Below are 18,549 nucleotides of genomic sequence, written 5' to 3'. Positions count from 1 at the left end.
TAAGACGCATATGAATAAACTAGTGGTCAACCAGAGGTTACTATATAACATAAAGGCTTACATGTCTTGTCTTTGCTGGCCTTTAATTTAAAATAATTTCAAGGAACTATGTGCAAATTCACAAAAACGTTATCAATAATACCAATGGCCACTGAAAGAACGACAGGCAGCACCCTGTTGCTTGTGTTTGCACCTTAGTCGCAAGTTAGCATCTTGATCATCGCCCAAAACAGTGACTGTACATACCCTACTGGACTGAACGTGATTGACCAGCGTCACATTAGTGTTACATTTTGCGTAAAATGTTTTCTGTATCAGTTATTGTTGGCTAAAATCAACACCTTTTGTCATAATGCTTAACAAAGTATCATGGCTAACGTTAGCTGAAAAAGTTATTTGGCTAGCTAGCCAACAAACAATTTTAATCAGATAGTATTTTGCTAGCAATAACATCAGCAAGTAAACAAACTAAGGTTAGCTAGCTAGCTGTAGCTTAGCTAGATAAACTTTGTGCTTTGTATGGGACTTTGTGCTCTGACGGCTGCTTTTCATTTGTTGATTTTGGTTACTGTAGCACACTAGCTAAAGTTAGTGTACTGTAGGGTAGCTGTAGAGAGAAATACATTTCAGAAAAACCATGTAGAGTCCTTAATTAATTTACAGTTATCTGTTAATGTTAGCTAGAAAGTGGTTGAATGCTAATGTTAGCCTTTCTTTAAAGGTAGCTAACAGGCTATCAGATATGTTGTTTTACTTTGATATGGCTCAATGTCCTACAGAATTAACTTTCCATCGTCTTCACTTACTTACTGAAGAATTAGGAAGCGAGAAATGGTAATGATTTGTCAGTTTCCCTCCGTTTTTACCACGGAAACCTTGAACAACATGGAGGAAATAGCAGCTATGTGAGAATTGGCAATACAAAGAAATTGTGTAAAATGCTTCACATACCACCTTTAAGGAATCAAGTGTATGAATTCAGAGTAGTGGTTTTTAGCTACATGTGGAAAAGTTGGACTTACTAGAGTTATTAATTCTAAATCTGCCTTCAACTATGTGGCTGCTGATGAGATAATTACTTAAAATGTCATTACAGGCTCTCCTCTCTCCCTCCTCTTGTATGTGCGCCTCCTGTCTCATCCCTCCATCCCCCTCATCTGCTCTACTCGCCGTCGTTCTGACAGCATCATTAACCCGGCCTCACACACATAAACACAATCTCGATTAACACGTGCCCACTTAAAATATCATCAGGGAACTAGCACATTTACATATTAACAGGTCAGGGCTGTCATTAGGCAGTGCAGCCTCCTCTACTTGCTTCCACTGATGAATTATAAAGTCATATGACGAATTAAAATTAACACAGATTTAAACGTGATATAACCTCTTAAGTAAGCCACGAGGATTTTTGAATCGGGGTGATCAGATAAGAGCGACCACAACTCCTTTTAGCTCCTCAAGGGCCTGTAACCATCCTTATGACACTCATATGATGCACTAAGCTAGCTCTGGTTTATGTGTGGAGTTAAATAATGATGTTAGCTGGCTAAAAGTTAAAACCATATGGAGGCTTAGCGGTGGGGAAAATGTTTTTACAGACGTTTAATTACAGAAACATTTATTTACTCTTCATTCCGGCTGAGTGAGATCCATTTAGATCATATCTGTGCGAGAGATAAAATATTATTAGCCAATATTTCCAGCCTGTGTGACAGAATACTAACTCAAAAAGCATTAATAAAAAGTTTTACAATGAAAAGTTAACCCGAACACAACACACAAGAGTTTGTCTGCTGCTGTTTTGCAGACTACACTTTGGATAATGGAATCAGCTTTGACCCGATGCCTGTGTTAAGAGGTCAAGCTGCTAAGTCAAGTTGAACCGGCTCCACCTCACTTTTTTTTCTCCAGCATGCAAAACTTGCTTGAAGATATGTGGGAGGTAGCTGCTGCTCAGCGGTCGAGAGCACTTTGCTCGGCCTATTTTTTTTGTGAAAGTGAGGGAGCAATCTCACAAAAATGTGGAAAGTTGAAGAGGTGCAAATGCTTTAAAAGTAGCCTCTAAGAGAAATCAATTCACCAGAAGAGCTGAGGATTTGTTGCAAGGGTTTGTGGGTAATGTTTCTGAGGTAACAGCTTTTTAAAGTACGTATAATCAGAATCACTATCCTCTAGTGGTATCTGTCCGTGTAGGTAGTGTGGGCTTTATTTGCATGGATCTTTGCAGTCAAAAAAAATCATAGCAACATTTTATCTCTTTTTTTTAAAGCATCAAAAGACCTCACTGTACACAGTTTTTATTGGACCTACTTTCTACCCCCTGAGAAAGCACGGCAGACATGAGAGGGAGCCAAGATTTGAGAAAAACTAAGGTCACAAGACCGAATGCTCCCAAAGCGACCCCCCAAGTCAGACACAAAAATAAAGCAGTAAATTTAACTTCCCAAACTTCTAGGGACAAACTGTGGTCGGCAAATACTGAATGTTCCTCTAATTGTATTTGTTGTTGGTGTAAAATTAGACTTTTTATCGATGTTACATCCAACACATTTTCTTCTGCTTGTACCCGAACTCTTAAGCACACTTCCTAATATTGAGTGTTTATGCGTTGTAGACTGAGAAACTAATTCTATCATTGTTCTTTCAGGTCTTATATAACAGCTTTAAGCCATTTACAAGAACAAATTCTGGATTTTCAGTGTCTGAAAAATCCCTTTTGTTATAAATGTTTTAAATGGATTCTGGTCCTGATCCTGTGCAGCACTGTGTGTTAAAGGGGCCATATCTTTTGAATGGATATTCTCATATTTTCATGGGCTTCACATCTGTGGGTGTTTATTGTTCACAGGGAAAAAGTGATGACTGCATTATTCTGTGTTTTTCCAGAATTACATGTTTTAAAAAGGTCGCCTCTGAAATGGGCCGTTCAGAACAGCTGCAGGTTTCTACGTAGAACCTTGCTTTCGCTGAAATCGACCATCATTCACCGTCATTTACCTCAGGCTGCCTTCTTGCACTCGCTTGTAGCCAAGTCTTTGTCAAAATTTCAACTAACCATTCCCATACCTCCTGGCGTTTCTGGCTCGTACATATAAAGGCCGAATAGCCGATCCTAGAGCAGCCGTGTTTTCTACAACTTTGGAGCGACAGTGCAGTGTGGCCGCTCCCCCACGTGGGGGGAGGGGCTACGTGGTCACTCCAAATACTGTCAGCCAATCGTGGCTAAGGTCTAACCTTTGAATGACAAAACGGCTTGTTGGTTTCAAGAGGAAGGAGCGGCTCCGAAAAATAATTAAAGTAAAACATGTAAACAATTTTTAAAATGAAACAAACTTTACCAACGTGATTTAAAACACACATTAGAATCATAGACAATTGATTGCAGAGCTAAAATATGTCGCCTCTAAAGTAAGAGGTCAATCAAAGAGAGCTTTCACAAACTGCAACCCAAAATTTGATCAATTAAACATCACTAAATGATCAATAAACTGTTGATTATAAGTCTGATATATTATCATTAATTCACAGCCAAAGTCACAACCAAAATCAAGCTACATATTAGCAGGATGTTAAGTTGCCAGCAAAGAAAAACCTGTGTTCCCAGTATTTGAATCGTCCTCAGAAAACCCTGAAGCAGGATTATTTCAGCCTCCTGACATGCTGCTGACAGTGAGTCCCCGAGGTCTACATCCATGATACGCTGCTGTTGACACTGAGATGAGCTTTGTCACGTTGGGTCAGGTCGTGTCGCAGCCTCTGGCGCTGGGTTCCTCAGGTTCAGAAACAGGCATGTTGATCAGCACAGAGGACAAACAAGCAGCTCCGACTGCGTCATCCATCTGTGTGTGTCTCACAAGGCCGCTGCAAATGCTTCCACTTTACCGATAATCTAGATATCTGTCCTTGTGGTCACATTTGAAAGTCTTGCGTCTTGCAAATTTGCAGCGAATGTAGGCAGCTGTCATTTCAACATATTTGACCGTATATTAAAGTGTAAAAGGTCTGTGTGTTGACATTCTGGTTCAAAGCACAGACAACTCTAAATTCCTGTTTTAACCGGTAGTTTAAGAAAGTTTAGTAAAGTGGATTTTAATGACCTGCAGCTGACCTGAGCACTTTTTCTGTAGTAATGCGCATGAAAGGTTTGGCTGTTTGTCAATAGTCAACTTAAAAGGTTTCATGTAATCCAGCTGCAGATCTGTGGTCTGGCCCGACCTCATCGTCCCGGAATGTATTCTTTGTGATAAAAATATAAAAACGAACAAGTGGAATAACAAATCTTGTTTGTGGTGGCAAGTGATGAAAACTGGGAATTCCCTGTATAGTTCACAATGCCATGGTGGATTTTGAGCTTCCATATTTGGCTTCTCATGTTCCCAAAGACTGGCAGATTTTTTGACAGATAACAGAAACAGACAGGTTCAGGTAGGAGGCTGGATGTGTGAAGAGAGGTGCTGTAAGCACATCACGTAGGTGTAGGGAAATCAGAACAACAGGAGAAAAAGCAGCAACACAAAGGTTTTAATATCCCAACGTTTCAGTACAACTTTGGTCTTTTGCAGGTGAATATTTTAGCTCTTTGATAGCAGCTGTAGTTAACCACCTACACTGCCAAGGGTGACTAACATCATCAACATTCATACAGTTACAATAAGCAGGAAGTATACAAAGAGAAAATAGCATATATGTTTTACAAACAACATCACTAACAGTCTTCAATAATTCACCTCTCCTATATAAAAATTAAACATACAAAATTAGGCGACAAGAAAAGAAAACTTTATAAAAACAGATCATACCTTAATTATCCTACATTCATTTTTGGAAGAGTTGAATTTTCAAACTAAAGTATTTTCTTTCTTCTTCTTTTTCAAGCCTGTGTCCAGATTTTCTAATAAATTAGACTTATTAGTTGCTTGACAAAAAAGTCTTCCTAAATCAAAGCGTTTAACTTCTCAATGTTTAATCTTTGAGGTTCAGGTGTTGTTTACCTCATCAGCTTCATTGTTGTGACTCTGCTGAGCGGCGTTGATTGGTCCTCAGGAGCTCTGATGTCACCGCCTGCTTTGATGTCCCGGCCAGTGCAGCAGCTCGCGCAGGCTGAAGCAGAGAGAGGAGCTCCAGGTGGAGTTGGCGCGCGACTGGAAGGAGAGAGCCGGGGCTCGTGCAGACTGGAAAAAGGGTGCCTCGCACTTGCCTTGATGAACCCGACCTGGTCCCGCACACAGCGCAGCAGCCCGTCATGGGGGACGGTGGCGCGACCTCGCCGGTGAACTTCCAGAATGGGTCCGAGAGCGGCGCGTCGGACGCGCCGGGCTCCTCTGCGGCCGCGTCCGAGGAGTGGATGGCGGGGATGAGCCTGGTGATGGGATTGATCGTCCTGTGTATCGTGTTCGGGAATATTCTTGTGATTGTCGCTATAGCCAGGACGCAGAGGCTGCAGACGCTCACCAATGTGTTCATCGTGTCTCTGGCGAGCGCGGACCTGATCATGGGGCTGCTGGTGGTGCCGTTTGGCGCTGCGCTCGAGGTGCGCGGCTCGTGGCAATACGGCTCCTTCTTCTGCGAGTTCTGGATCTCTGTGGATGTCCTCTGCGTCACCGCCAGCATCGAGACCCTGTGCGTTATCGCCATAGACAGATATGTGGCCATCACCTCGCCTTTCCGCTACCAAAGCTTGTTAACCAAAGCTCGCGCCAAAGCGGTGGTGTGCATAGTGTGGGCCATCTCTGCGCTCGTGTCCTTCCTCCCCATCCTCATGCACTGGTCCCGGGACAGCGAGGACACAGCCTGCTACGAGGACCCGGAATGTTGCGACTTTGTCACCAATAGAGCTTACGCCATCTCCTCATCTGTTATTTCCTTTTACATTCCTCTTCTGGTCATGATTTTTGTTTACGCCCGCGTGTACAGAGAGGCGAAGAAGCAGCTGAGGAAGATCGACAAGTGCGAGGGCAGGTTTCACAACACCTTAACCGGACTGACCTCCAAGTGCAAGAAGAGGCCGTCCAAGATCCTGGCGCTCAGGGAGCAGAAGGCGCTCAAAACACTGGGCATCATAATGGGGACGTTCACCCTGTGCTGGCTGCCTTTCTTTATAGTCAACGTCGTGCGGGTGTTTTGCGCAGAGATGGTGGACAAGAACCTTTTCGTGTTTCTAAACTGGCTGGGGTACGTGAACTCAGCGTTTAACCCCATCATTTACTGCCGGAGCCCGGACTTCAGGAAGGCTTTTAAGCGGTTGCTGTGCTGCCCGAGGCAGGCGGACCGCAGGCTGCACATCAGCTCCTGCGACCTGTCCCGGTGCTCCGGCGGGTTCGTCACTGCTCTGGAGCCCGGCGCGCTGGGGATGTGGTCGGACTGTGGAGCCTTGGACAACAGTGACAGCAGCCTGGTGGGGGGCGTAAAACTGTCGCACTCTGAATCACAGCTGTGAATGAAAAATAAACTCTTTTTTTCAAGGAGGATTACAGCAGATGGTGACAAAACCGGGCGTTGACTCTTTGAACACGGGTGTCTCTTTGGGAAGGGTTTGCGCACGAGCTGTTCCATTTCGTTCCGGGAAGTCAAACATCAGGCAAAATCAACAGAAATGTTTTACAAGCCATATTTTTGATGGAGAAAGCAGGGCAAGACCGTTTAGGAACTCAAATTTGCCAAAAATGACCAACCCTAAAAATGTAGATAGATTTAATTTTTTAAAAATGGGTACATGCGCCTAAAATGGGACCCTGTAGTTTAAAGCATTTCTTATTTTATTAAATCAGCAGTTTGGAGCTTCAGTGGGAGGATAATCTATTTATGGGAACTGGGTATCCTTAAATTTCCTCTAAAAATGTCCCCTCAGGCGCACCGTAATGAACTGGTTATATTTATTCATAAGCTTTGGACAAGCGCGAGACATTTGTCAGAGTGACTGTACTGTAGTCCTGTAGTGCTCACAATGTGTTTCACCGTTTTACCTCACGGCCATCGACAAGTGCAATTTGTACGGCAGGTATTTGTTTATATTAAACATTAATGTAAAATAGACGAGTATTTATTCTGTCCTTTTACAACAACATGGGCGTGAATGTGGGGCTGCTTCCCACGACCTTTGTACATATTAGAGTCGGTGGTGTTTAGTACTGAAGTGAGGAATTTGAGCCTCTCTCTTTGTCTTTCTCATTTGAGCTTTACATGCTGTTGTCAGGTGGTGTGTTTACTCCTGTGAAATAAAAGGACGTTTCATTGTTATTTAAACTGTTTGAGCTTCATTTGGATTTTTTTCAGCTTCACTAAAAATGCCTCGGGAGATATTATGTAATTTTCTTCCTGCTGTGAACCTCGCTCATTCACAAACTACTTGAAAATGGAAAACAATAGTTTTGCAGGGTTTTGGTGCCAAATGCTAAAGGCCCTCTGTGTTTGTTGGACCGCTGAGAGCAGCTGGAATCTGATTGGCCCCTGTGGAGACTTCGGCCCATGAAAATCCTAATTTTAAACTATGGATTTTCATACACATTCATGCACTGTGGAATATTGTGATTTAAGTGTTTACATGCTTATTCTATTCTCAGCCCTGCTATGATAAAGGTTCATTCAGGTCTACAATATTTACTCTACAAATCTGAAACAACTTTATACGTGTTGAATTCACATAATGAATCTGTTTCAGGAAAGATTTTTGTACCATTTTTGACGACATTTTGAAATTGGACATTTTTTTTGCACGACAGTATTTCAACTTGCATTTTACCCCAGTTAAATGAGTTTTGACCTGTTTGTTAATTGCAACAAAAACAACAATTCCTGTGACTGTGCTCTATTTTAAACTTTAAAGGACTCCCTCAGTAATTTAATATTTCACTTGAACACACTTGTGGAAGTGAGACATGTTTAAAGAAGGGTCGATTTCGGTTCACTGGAGCCCAAAATAGACTTAATCTTAGACTGTAATATGGATTAAGCTAAAAAAAACATTCAATCCTACATATCCCATAATGCAACTTGATTGTGTTTTTCATTAGACCCTCCTTGCCTCCTATGTCTAACATATTCAACTTTCACACTGGCTTTCTTTTTAAAAAGTCTCCAACCAAAGACAAAATAGTGACATCACTATGACATCATCAGGGTTATTTTTTTTTTGATTATAGATTTTTTCAGCCACAAATACATCACATAAATGTTTTCACAGGTGAACATCCATCAAAAGTCTCATATGTATCATCTTGTTTTTGAGTATCATTGTCAAACCTAAAATCCAAAAAGGCTGAAAGATTCTCATCCAGGAGTTTAGATACCGCTCATGTGAGCTCTTTGATTGTTGAATTTTCCTCTTGCCTCACTCTGAAAGCCTCTGGAACCTGTTTAAGTAAATATTCTGACAGCTGGTGTTATGAAGTGGCTCTTACAGGAGTTCCTTCTCAGGAATATAAATTAGCCGTTAAGCTGGACGTCTTTAAAATGCATTAGCATGATGTATTCTGCTAATGACGCTCTCCCTCGGGGGCCGAGCTGCACATCCCGATTAGACTGGAAAAAAACCTGAATGAAACCGAGCTCAGCTGTTTTGACTGATGAACTTTGTTCAAATATGATTGGCTGAACTAATGTGTGTGAATGAAACTCGGCTTTCAGAAAAAACAACAACAGCAGCAGTGCAGAAAGAATCATTGATGGCCCCCTGCTGGCAAAGGCCTGTTTCATTATTAAGCTTTGTTTGTTTGGCAGGAAGTTTGTGTCTGTGCAGATCAGCAGAGGGCTCACAGATGGAGAAGCTAATCAGCCAGTATAAGAATAATTGTTTTAAATTTCATGTGTATAAGTAGACGTTTTCGCTGCTCCAGAGTCAGGGTAGATCACTTGATATCAACGGATCGTTTGCAGTATCAGACGTTATTGTTTCAGACTTATGAATAATCAATGGGGTATTCCACGGTCAAGTTTATTAAATATTCACACCAAGAATATGTTTTAGTATGCAGTGACACTGAAAAATATTTATATATTTTTTTATTGACTGTATCGTCTTTTGATATTATTCAAATTTGCTCATATTTATTTATTGTCCAGGGATTTTTTTGGGAAAGTTTCACAAGTCCATGTGCCAGCCGAGGCACAATTATTTCCCCCATGAAAGTCCTCTATTCCCAAATGTCACAGGAATAGTTCTACATTTTGCAAAATACATGTTTTTTTCCCCCAAGAGTTAGATGAAAAGATGCTACCATTCTCTTGTCTGTATACAGCAAATATGTAGCCACATCCAGCAGCTGGTTAGCTTAGCATACAGACTGGAATCAGGGGCAAACAGTTAGTCTATCATGTGGATACCTGCCCTTCTGAAGCCAACCAAATAACACTCCATTTTCTTTCATGTTCAACAATCGACATTTAGAAACATGTAGTTGTGGTTTTCTTGTGGTTATGGGTCGGACTATTTCTTGGCTAGGAGCAGTTGCCACCATTCAAGGTTTCCAGTCAAGAAATTGGAGGCATATTTTGTCACCGACAGACAGAGCCTTTGTTTTACTCTTTATGCTAAGCTAAGCTAATCTTCTCTTGACTCTCAGCTTTACAGTGAATATTTGTATTTCCCAAAATGTCAAATTGCTACATAAACTTCATTGTAATCAACCTTGTTCAAGCTAGCATGTGAAATTATCATTTTATATCTTGTTTGTTTAATTAATACAAAAACCAATAAAAACAACAATTTCTTGATTTACAAGGAAGTTAGGCTATGCACTAATGCTAAGCTAAGCTAAGCAACCAACGGAGACGAAAGGAAGTTACTACTGTCACCAAAAAATACAAGGTTACCTCTCAAAAGAGCTGTTTCCAGTTTCATGCTAAGCTAAACCTATTGGCTACAAACTGCAGCATCATAATCAGCTAACATGCTAGAGTGGTTTCAATCTTCTCATCTTTATCTCAGAAAGACAGCTAATACATTTATTTCTCCAGAAATATGAAACTTTACAAACTGGGTCAAATATATCAATTGTCTGTGAAAATGTCCGTTTTTACTCGTTATGCTAAGCTAAGCTAATCTTCTCTTGACTCTCTGCTTTGCAGTACACTTCCCAATATGTCAAACTACTACATTAACTTTATTGTAATCGATCTTGTTCAAGCTAGCACAATAAATTAACATGTTATATCTTGTTTAATTCATACAAAAACAACAATTTGTTATTTACTGTACCTAAGCTAAGCCAAGCTAAGCTAAGCTAAGCAAACAACAGAGACTGAAGGAAGCTACTGCTGTCACCCAAAAATGCAGGATACCTATCAAAAGAGTTGTTTCACGTTTAATGCTAAGCTAAGCTAATTGGCTACCAACTTCATATAGCTTCATATCTTTCTCTCAGAAAGACAGCTAATAAGTTTATTTCTCCAGAAATCTGAAACTTTACACTTTAATTGTTCAAACTCTTTCAAATATATTAATTGTCCAGGGAATATGAGGCCATTTCACAAGACATGGCACAATCCAAACTGAAATCATTCCCCATCCAATTCCTTTGTTCCCACATGCTAATGAAACAAGCACCAAACATGGTTTTGCAGCAGAATGAAGCCAGACAGCTTTAAAGGAGTGTCTGTACTTCGCTTAGATCATCTCAGGCAGCAACAGGTGTGAGGATTCATTCAGTTATTAGACAGGCTGGACCTCCTCCCGTCCAGACCGGGAATATTATTGTCTCTGCCAACAACCTCCTACTGCCATCTGCACTGATTAAAGACCGACCAAGACAAACATCATAATCATCAAGAAAAACATTCAGACTATGTGACTTATTTGCTTTTCCCGAAAATGCTACTGTGACATTGATGCTAAGAGACATTACCTTCTTAAAAAAAACATGTTCCAGGAACAAAGAAAAACAACACTTTAAATCAAAGTCAGTTACATGACCCTCACTGCGCTCCTTTGGTGACCAAACAAAGGATGGTAAGATGGCTTTTTGACAACAGAAATACAAAGTTAAGCTAATTAGCGAACATCCAGCAGAAACATGATTAAAAAAACATTATGCTCTAAAATATTATGCAAATACTGTCGTTTTCTGCAGGAGGTAGATTAGAAGGGAGGTTGTGCTTGCACAGTGAGAGGGAAAAACAGAACAATAACTGAAATGTCAGCACCTGGGGCTAATTATTGTTGATTGCTAATGATTGCGGCGCTATCAGATCCCCACTAGCATACTAAGTCCATGCAACAGGAGGGTAAAAGTGGAGCTTTTGTACCCCTTTGGCGCTGTTAAATCATTTCAAATCTTTTGTTTGTGGACATTAAATTTAGTTAACATCAATATTAATATGTAAAGAATGTATTTTTCATTAGCCTGTTAAGCTAACCACTTTAACACTAGATTTAATGGGTAATATGTGAGATTAGCTTGCAGGCAAAGAACATTTTAAACCTTAATTTTATGGCTAAATGACAAACATGAACTCAAGTAGACCCTTTAACTTGTACATGCCTCTGATGCAAATCATTGATAAAGCTCTCATTAGCTAATAAATGTGTCGTAACCCTGTTTGACTAAATTCCCCTGTGATTTTTTCCACTCTAACTCACGCTGTGAGCGTAGCAGCTCCGTGCCAAACGCAGGTGCTTCTCTTCGTGTGTCCATCTGTTTGGATTCCCATGTGAACTTGGCGCTCAGCAGCCTCCATCTGCTCCACTTTGGCTTGCTTTGATTGTTGATCATGTTAAGGCTGGGCGATTGTGGTCAGTCATGTTAAGCATTTGACAATTATTATGTCAAATGATGTACGTACAGAAATATGAACTGTTAGCGTAGCAGACCAATGACTGCCTTTTGGAAACGTTCACGATCAGGCTGCAGCAAATGTGGCTTTATTTTTCGAATTGTACATATTTATTGACCTCTTACTAAATCCTACACTTAAGCAGGTGATTCGTTTTCTTACCATGAAGGAGTCCGTCTTGATCGCCTGATATTTTGTGAACAAGATGGCAATGAGTATGCTAACACCAATGGTCCTTTACGGAGCAGTTTGGCATTGCTTTTTGAGAGTCAAATGAGATGATACAACTCCCACACTGTGTCTATGAAATTTGATGCCATAGCCAGATTTAGTTAGCTGAATAGCTTAGATTAGCATAAAGACTGGAAACAGGAGGACACAGCTAGCCTGGCTGTCCAAAGGAAGCGAAATCAGCACCTGTAAAATTCACAAATTTCAGGAAAGATCTCACAGATTTTCACCTTAATGAATATTACGAAATTTATGATTAGATCATAAATTTCGTAGGAAAAAATGACACATTTTTTAGTGTCTTGGCTAGCATTGCGATTAAATGAATACTATGGTTGAGGTCCAAAATCACGCCTGCAATTACAACTACAAGTACCGACGAAGATAGAAAAATGTAGATCTTGGAGATGGTGACTTCTTCTAAAAATTAAAAAAAATTAAAGAAAATTAAAAAATTAAAAAAACATTTCATAGGATTAGGGGTCGGGGTTAGGGTTGGGTTAGAGTTGTGATGGACTATTTCTGGGCCGGATGCAGTGACTTCCTTGGTTTTTGCGTAATGCACACAGAACCAGGCTAGCTGTTTCAGCCTGTTTTTACTTTAAGCTAGGCTAAGCTAATCAGCTCCCTCAAATTTGAATGGACTGCTTCTCTAACTCTACAGAATAGAAGCAAAATAAAAAGTGCATTTTACCAAACGTGACTACGCCAACGTTAAAAAAAAATGACCACACAAGAGCAAAACAAGAGAAAGACTAAGATGTGTTAGCTCAACAGCTGGCTAATACACTAACATACCATCTGTGTTTCACCCAGCTTGCAGAGAACTGACCACCATTCTCACACATCGAAGCATTTTTTGAATATTTTTGATACAAATGTTTGCCTTTAAGTCTTTGCGCAGCCCTTAATCCTTTTAAAAGCCTCTTAGTTTTAATGTTAATGGCTCTGTGTAAATGAGCAGTCTTTACAAAAACACTGGGATTCAGGAGGTGGACTTCACTCTCAGGATTAGTGGCTTCACAGTGTTCAAAGTCCTCAGAGAATTAAAAGAGGAATAATGCCCTTTTGGAAGACCGCCAAATGATATTGAGGGCTTTTACTCCTCACAGTGCAGGCTAATGTGTTACACCAGCTAAACATCACAATGGTTCACCACATCCAAAAACCCTCCGCAACAAACTGCTGCTGTCAGCCTCAAGTTGCCTCCAGCACCTGCACAGGCTTGGAGCAGATCAGTTAAAGGTGTGGTGTGTAAGACAGGGCGATCAACTGTAAGAATTATTGGCATATTCATAAGTAGGTTTTCTGTGAGGTTAAATCACATCTAAAGAAGACTTTTTAACAATACCGTAAAAATGAGCTCCAGAGGAAGCAGGTCTTTTCCACATTGTGTGCCATGTTCGTTGCCATGTTTCTACAGTAGCCTCAAATGGACATACCAAACATGTTCTATGTTGAGCCATTTGTTGAGCGTTTTTTTAACCCTCTATGTTTTTATCCTCTATTATTTGTATAGTTTCATGGCCAACATAGCTTCTCATACACCATTGTTTTCCAAACTGTAGTATGTGTGTTAAAAAGTGTGCAACCCCGCAAAATGATAGATTTGTTCTGATTAAGAGGAAGGTGTACATTCCTCTCAAACATAATTGTACATAATAATTGTTAAATATGTGTGATTTGATTACATTTCTTATTTTATTTTCTGTTTGAATTTATGATAAAAATGGGGTGTTTTCATTATTTATTCCTTTAAAATGGCCGCTTGTTCAGTATTTTTCCTTTGTTCAGTTATGCTTGAGTGTAATCAACTCCTGGAGAGGTGAGATTAAGTTCACCTGTGGTCAAGATGGCACTGATTACAGAGGTCACCTGTGATTGGCCTAAAAGCAAAGTATAAAAGGTGTGTGAAATCAACTGTTGGATTGATGTGTGTCAGTTTGGAGGTGAGGGCTATGAGGAGAGCCTGTGTTTTCTGTCTGAATAACCTCCATTTCTTTTGTCTCTACAGAGGACACTTGATGATGTTTGATTGATAATGATTTTTTTTGCCTGAATAAAGCTACACCTCAACTAGTAAATTGTCAACTGGTTTTGAATCCTTTTTTTTTGTCTCACTCACACTGCCTGTCATCCAGAAGCCTAACAATGTGTATCACTGATGGTACATGACTGTTACCCGGCAGCGGGAGCCTTGCTGCAACAATTGCACTCCAAGTTGCCCAAATCTTTGACTGAAAACCAACAGACAAAAGTGATTACATGTTATTATTATTAACATCCAATATAGCCTGAACTAGCAACATTAACATTAGCTTGATGAGGTTGGATTTGAACTCTTCAATCGCACTAGAGAAGCAAGTGCAAACGCAGCTCATGTTGACATTCCTACATACTCTGACATTCCAATATTAGCTGGGGCGGCTGTGGCTCAGTGGTAGTCTCTCAATCGGAAGGTTGGCGGTGTGATCCCTGAATGCTGCACTCACGTGTCCAATGTTCTTGGACGTGACACTGAACCCCAAATTGCTCCCAAAGGCATAGCCATCAGGTACGAATGTGCATGGTACTGATTGGTGATTGGCATTGTAGCCTTTGCCATCAGAGTGAATGTGAGTGTAAAAGCGCTTTGAGTGGTTGGAAGACTAGAAAAGCGCTATATAAGTACAGTCCATTTACATCCACCATTGTGCCAAACAGCAGCTAGAATTTAATTTAAAAAATGTAAATTGCTGTTATAGGCAAGTTGGATCTTTCCGTGTCTTTCAGGCTTATTTTAATGAAATCTGCAGTGGAAGATTTAGTTTGGTACACAGTGGTACATGGTTGGGACAATCTGTCCTACACGCTTGGAATAAAGTGGCGAGTGCAGCAGTTGGTAGTGGGTTGCAATCTGCAACCTCATTGCCAGTTGCCACTAAATCCTACACACTTCACCTTCAAGTTAAATTATCATTAAAACAATGCTAAAAATACATGAACTGCTGATAACCCATTATGTAACAAAAGCGCTCCCAAAACAAGAACATCTGAAGTAGCTAAAGTACAGCTTCTAAACAAATGTAGCTTACATGTAAAATAAAAGCATTGAGGACAAGTAAATGGAAATATTCAAGCACCAGCCTGTTGAAAAGCCTTCATCACTCTCAAAGCCCGTTACTGCTGATTCCCCGCACTCAGCACTGACCCAAGGCTGCGATTCTGCTACTCTATTCTGTCGGCCTCCAGCGTGACGATAAAGGAGACAATATCCAGACAGCTTTCAGGGGGCTGCATGTTATGTAACTGAAAGACCAATTGTTTAAGCTTAAAAGGCTTTCATTCATGATTCCATTCACAAATTTTACTCTCCAAAAGAGTTTGTTACTGTACGACATTACTGAGCGTTTCCACACATATGAGGACTGATTTTTCTAATTAGTAGGACTGGATGGAAACATTAACATTCCCAATTATTAAGGTATATTTATGCACAAAGAGAATTAGTGGTCTGTAATCATACTCATTACAGAGCCTCATTTATATTCAATGTGTTTATCTTAATGTTGCAGCTGCCTGCGTTAGGGTATATAGAGAACTAAAATAGTCCGACAAGGTCAGGCTTGTTATCTCTCCACCTCGAGAGCTGCTTTAATGGCCGCTGCTGCGTCTGCATCTAAAAGGACACAGGCAATGCTTTATGAATTCAAGGGTGGTCATCTAAGCTGATAGGAGAATCCATTATCAGCGAGCTAAAAATAGCCCCTCGGTAATCATTGGCCTGAATTGGATATCTGAACCTGTCGTGTGCCGCTGCGCCTGCAGAGAAAATGGGAAATTTCAGCCAAGCATGACAGGAATGTTCAAGAAAGGGAATGTCTTACTTTCCCGCTAAGTGGTGTTTTGTGTGGATGACAAATGCGACCAGTTGGTCTGTAGGTGTTTTTCAAATGTCTGCACATGTGCAAGCGTGGGACAGAGTAATGAGAAGTGAAGTGTTGTGCACAATGATTGATTTTGATGAATGCAGATTGGCAGGATGAATGAGTTCAACAAAACTGCCCGTTTAGCTAATTTATGCAGAAGGAAGGGACCGCAAAAAATCTCATTTGGACTACGGCTGGAATCTAGTCGCCAAGTTGATAAGTGACTCATTGAGTAATTATCTAGCAAAAATGCTAAAAGTGAACTGATTTATCATTGTAGACCTATTACCCTGTCAGGCACAGCCGAACCAAAGCGACCTTTTAAAAAATAATTATTCTCCCTTGTCAAAACCTGACGCCTACATTACCCAAAATGCAACTTGACTGCCGCATGTTCATTAAAGACTTTTGTGTCTTGTAGCAGCAAATGTAGCCTTTAGTTGCTAGCCTCTGAATAAACATGACAACATTATTTGTTTGTGTACTGTAGGCTGCTTCAATGGACACTGAGAGGATTCATTTTCTCTGTTGCAATGCGTACAAAAACTACAATTTTGTCAGGTACATTCAGAGGCTAGCAACTGAACGCTACATTAGCCAACACTAGCATAACACAATAACATCAAATGTAGCCTTCAGTTGCTAGCCTCTAAATGAACATGACAAAATTGTAGTTTGTTTGTGCACTGGAGGCTGCTTCATTGGACACAGATGATTCATTTTCTCTGCTCCAAACTACAATTTGTTCTGTTCACACCACATGAGTGTGACTAATGTAGCCTCCAGCTGCTAGCCTCAATAAGAGATATGGAGCTAGCTTACGAGGTCTAGTTAGCTCACTTCTTTCTAACAACCCAGATTTTCTTATTAAAAGCAAACTTGTAGTCCTTAGACCTTAACTTAACCATTTCAAACTCAAGTGACAATTTACCAAGTTCTACTTCCCCTGGAGTCACAGAAAGCTTTATACAACATTTTATGCAGTTGTACTTTAAAGATATATAAACAGACTAATGAATAAAAAGGATGGAATTCCATTTAACTAGTTTAAAATGTGTAGCTTTTTATTTACCTAATATGATGTAAGGGTGACCCTGCTCACACTGTCGGGGTTCCTCTGCGATAACAACCTGCTCACTATACGTTATCCCGCTCATTACACACAATTTTTACTTACGAAATCAATTATTTGACACAATATATTGGAAATGATTTTATTGATTTAAAAATTAACACAGTGAGAGTTGTGTCTATAGCAACGGTTAGCTCTGTAGCCTTCACAAAATGAGCTAAGCTAGCTGCTTTTACTCACATTAAATGGAAACCTTTCCACTGACGGTGAAGTAAGACAAGTTGAACCAGATCGCAGGAATCAGCGTAGCATCTCATTGAGGTTTTCTGTGTCGTCACTTTTCTGAGTCTGTTGACATTTTCTTTTCTTTGAACCCTGCTGTATCCGGCGCTGTGTTACATTTAATGTTAACTTCATGTGCCGTCTCCAGTTTTGTAGATCTCTCTGTCATAGCTTACAGTTTGTGCATCGTTTAACCTTCATTGCCTTCTCTCCGCTGTGTTGTCTCTTTTCTGTTTTTCCCCCTCTGTAAAAAGACCGACGTCAAATTTACTGGACTTCTTTCGGTGGATTGATATGATTACAGTTAGTCCTCCGGATTGTGTGATTAGAGCCGCATCCCTAGCAACGGTCTGTTTTTCATAACAACGGTCTGTTATCAAGAAATAACAGAGCTCGGAATGCCATAATTAACCAACAAATTTAAATACAAATTTAATGCTCTAACCATGAACTTAAGGAAACTGTAATGAACATTTTTCAAAATGTTCTGTATATGTGAATATATTACTAATATTAAACTTAGTACTAATGTCAATTTTTCAGCTTATGTAACTTCAGGGCCATTATGAAACTAGGTCACCTACACAAGAATGATGCATTCCCTTACACTAAAATGACAGGTTGTGAAGAAGTTCACCCTTGAGAATTCCCATAGCGTTGGGTTTTAAATCATCCGCTATGACTGACAGTGGTGCAGTAATGTGCGTGACCTCTGGTACTGCTGACACTGCTGCTTTTGAAGAGGGGACCTGCAGCTGCCTGCAACCCACAAAGAGTCACTGTGTGAGAGTTCGACTCTGTAAAATATCCCTACAACCTTTATTATACTTCATGCTAGTCAGTGAAACACATAAACCAGGCAAACAGATGTTTTTGTCATCCTTAAAGAGGAGGTATTATGCTGTTTCACATATTAAGACATATATGTGATGTTACAATGTTGGATGTCCAGACTAGACGTGGGTGAAGTTTCAAATCTGTAGGTCAAAGTATGTTGGAGTAATCCCCAAGCTTCTCAGCTCAGTCTGCAGGCTGCTGTGAACACCAGATTTTACACTGTTTTTTCTACACGCTGCACTTTGTGATGTCAGAAAGCAAGCTTCTGAGTGCTGGCCAATCAGAAGAAAGCAGGCTTGTAAGGGCGGGGTTTCTTAAAGGAACAGAGTCGTTTCAGGCAGAGGCTGTATGAGGGCCTGCACAGAGCACCAGTGTGAGTTTTTTTAACAGTTAATTATGCTAAGCTACTCCACAGGTATCACAGAGTGAAATATGAAGCTTGTAATTAGC

General features: G+C 40.4%; 1 protein-coding gene across 1 annotated transcript; it reads left to right on the top strand.

Moving 5' to 3' along the window:
• Window positions 1-5,112: 5,112 nt before the first annotated feature.
• On the top strand, window positions 5,113-7,239 carry adrb1 (adrenoceptor beta 1). The gene has a single exon (XM_069664394.1). The coding sequence runs from the start codon at window positions 5,246-5,248 to the stop codon at window positions 6,437-6,439; it is 1,194 nt and encodes a 397-aa protein (XP_069520495.1). The 5' UTR covers window positions 5,113-5,245; the 3' UTR covers window positions 6,440-7,239.
• Window positions 7,240-18,549: the final 11,310 nt, after the last annotated feature.

The sequence above is a fragment of the Semicossyphus pulcher genome, unplaced genomic scaffold, assembly GCF_022749685.1.
Source record: "Semicossyphus pulcher isolate SPU_LCO1_2020_fin unplaced genomic scaffold, fSemPul1.0.p SCAF_16, whole genome shotgun sequence".
NCBI classification, from domain to species: domain Eukaryota; kingdom Metazoa; phylum Chordata; class Actinopteri; order Labriformes; family Labridae; genus Semicossyphus; species Semicossyphus pulcher.
Note: the sequence above shows the minus strand (reverse complement) of the source record. Positions and strands in the feature narration are given on the sequence as shown.

Bases quoted from the DNA above. Each gene is read 5' to 3' on its own strand.
- adrb1 (XM_069664394.1), top strand. From the start codon at position 5,246: ATGGGGGACGGTGGCGCGACCTCGCCGGTGAACTTCCAGAATGGGTCC.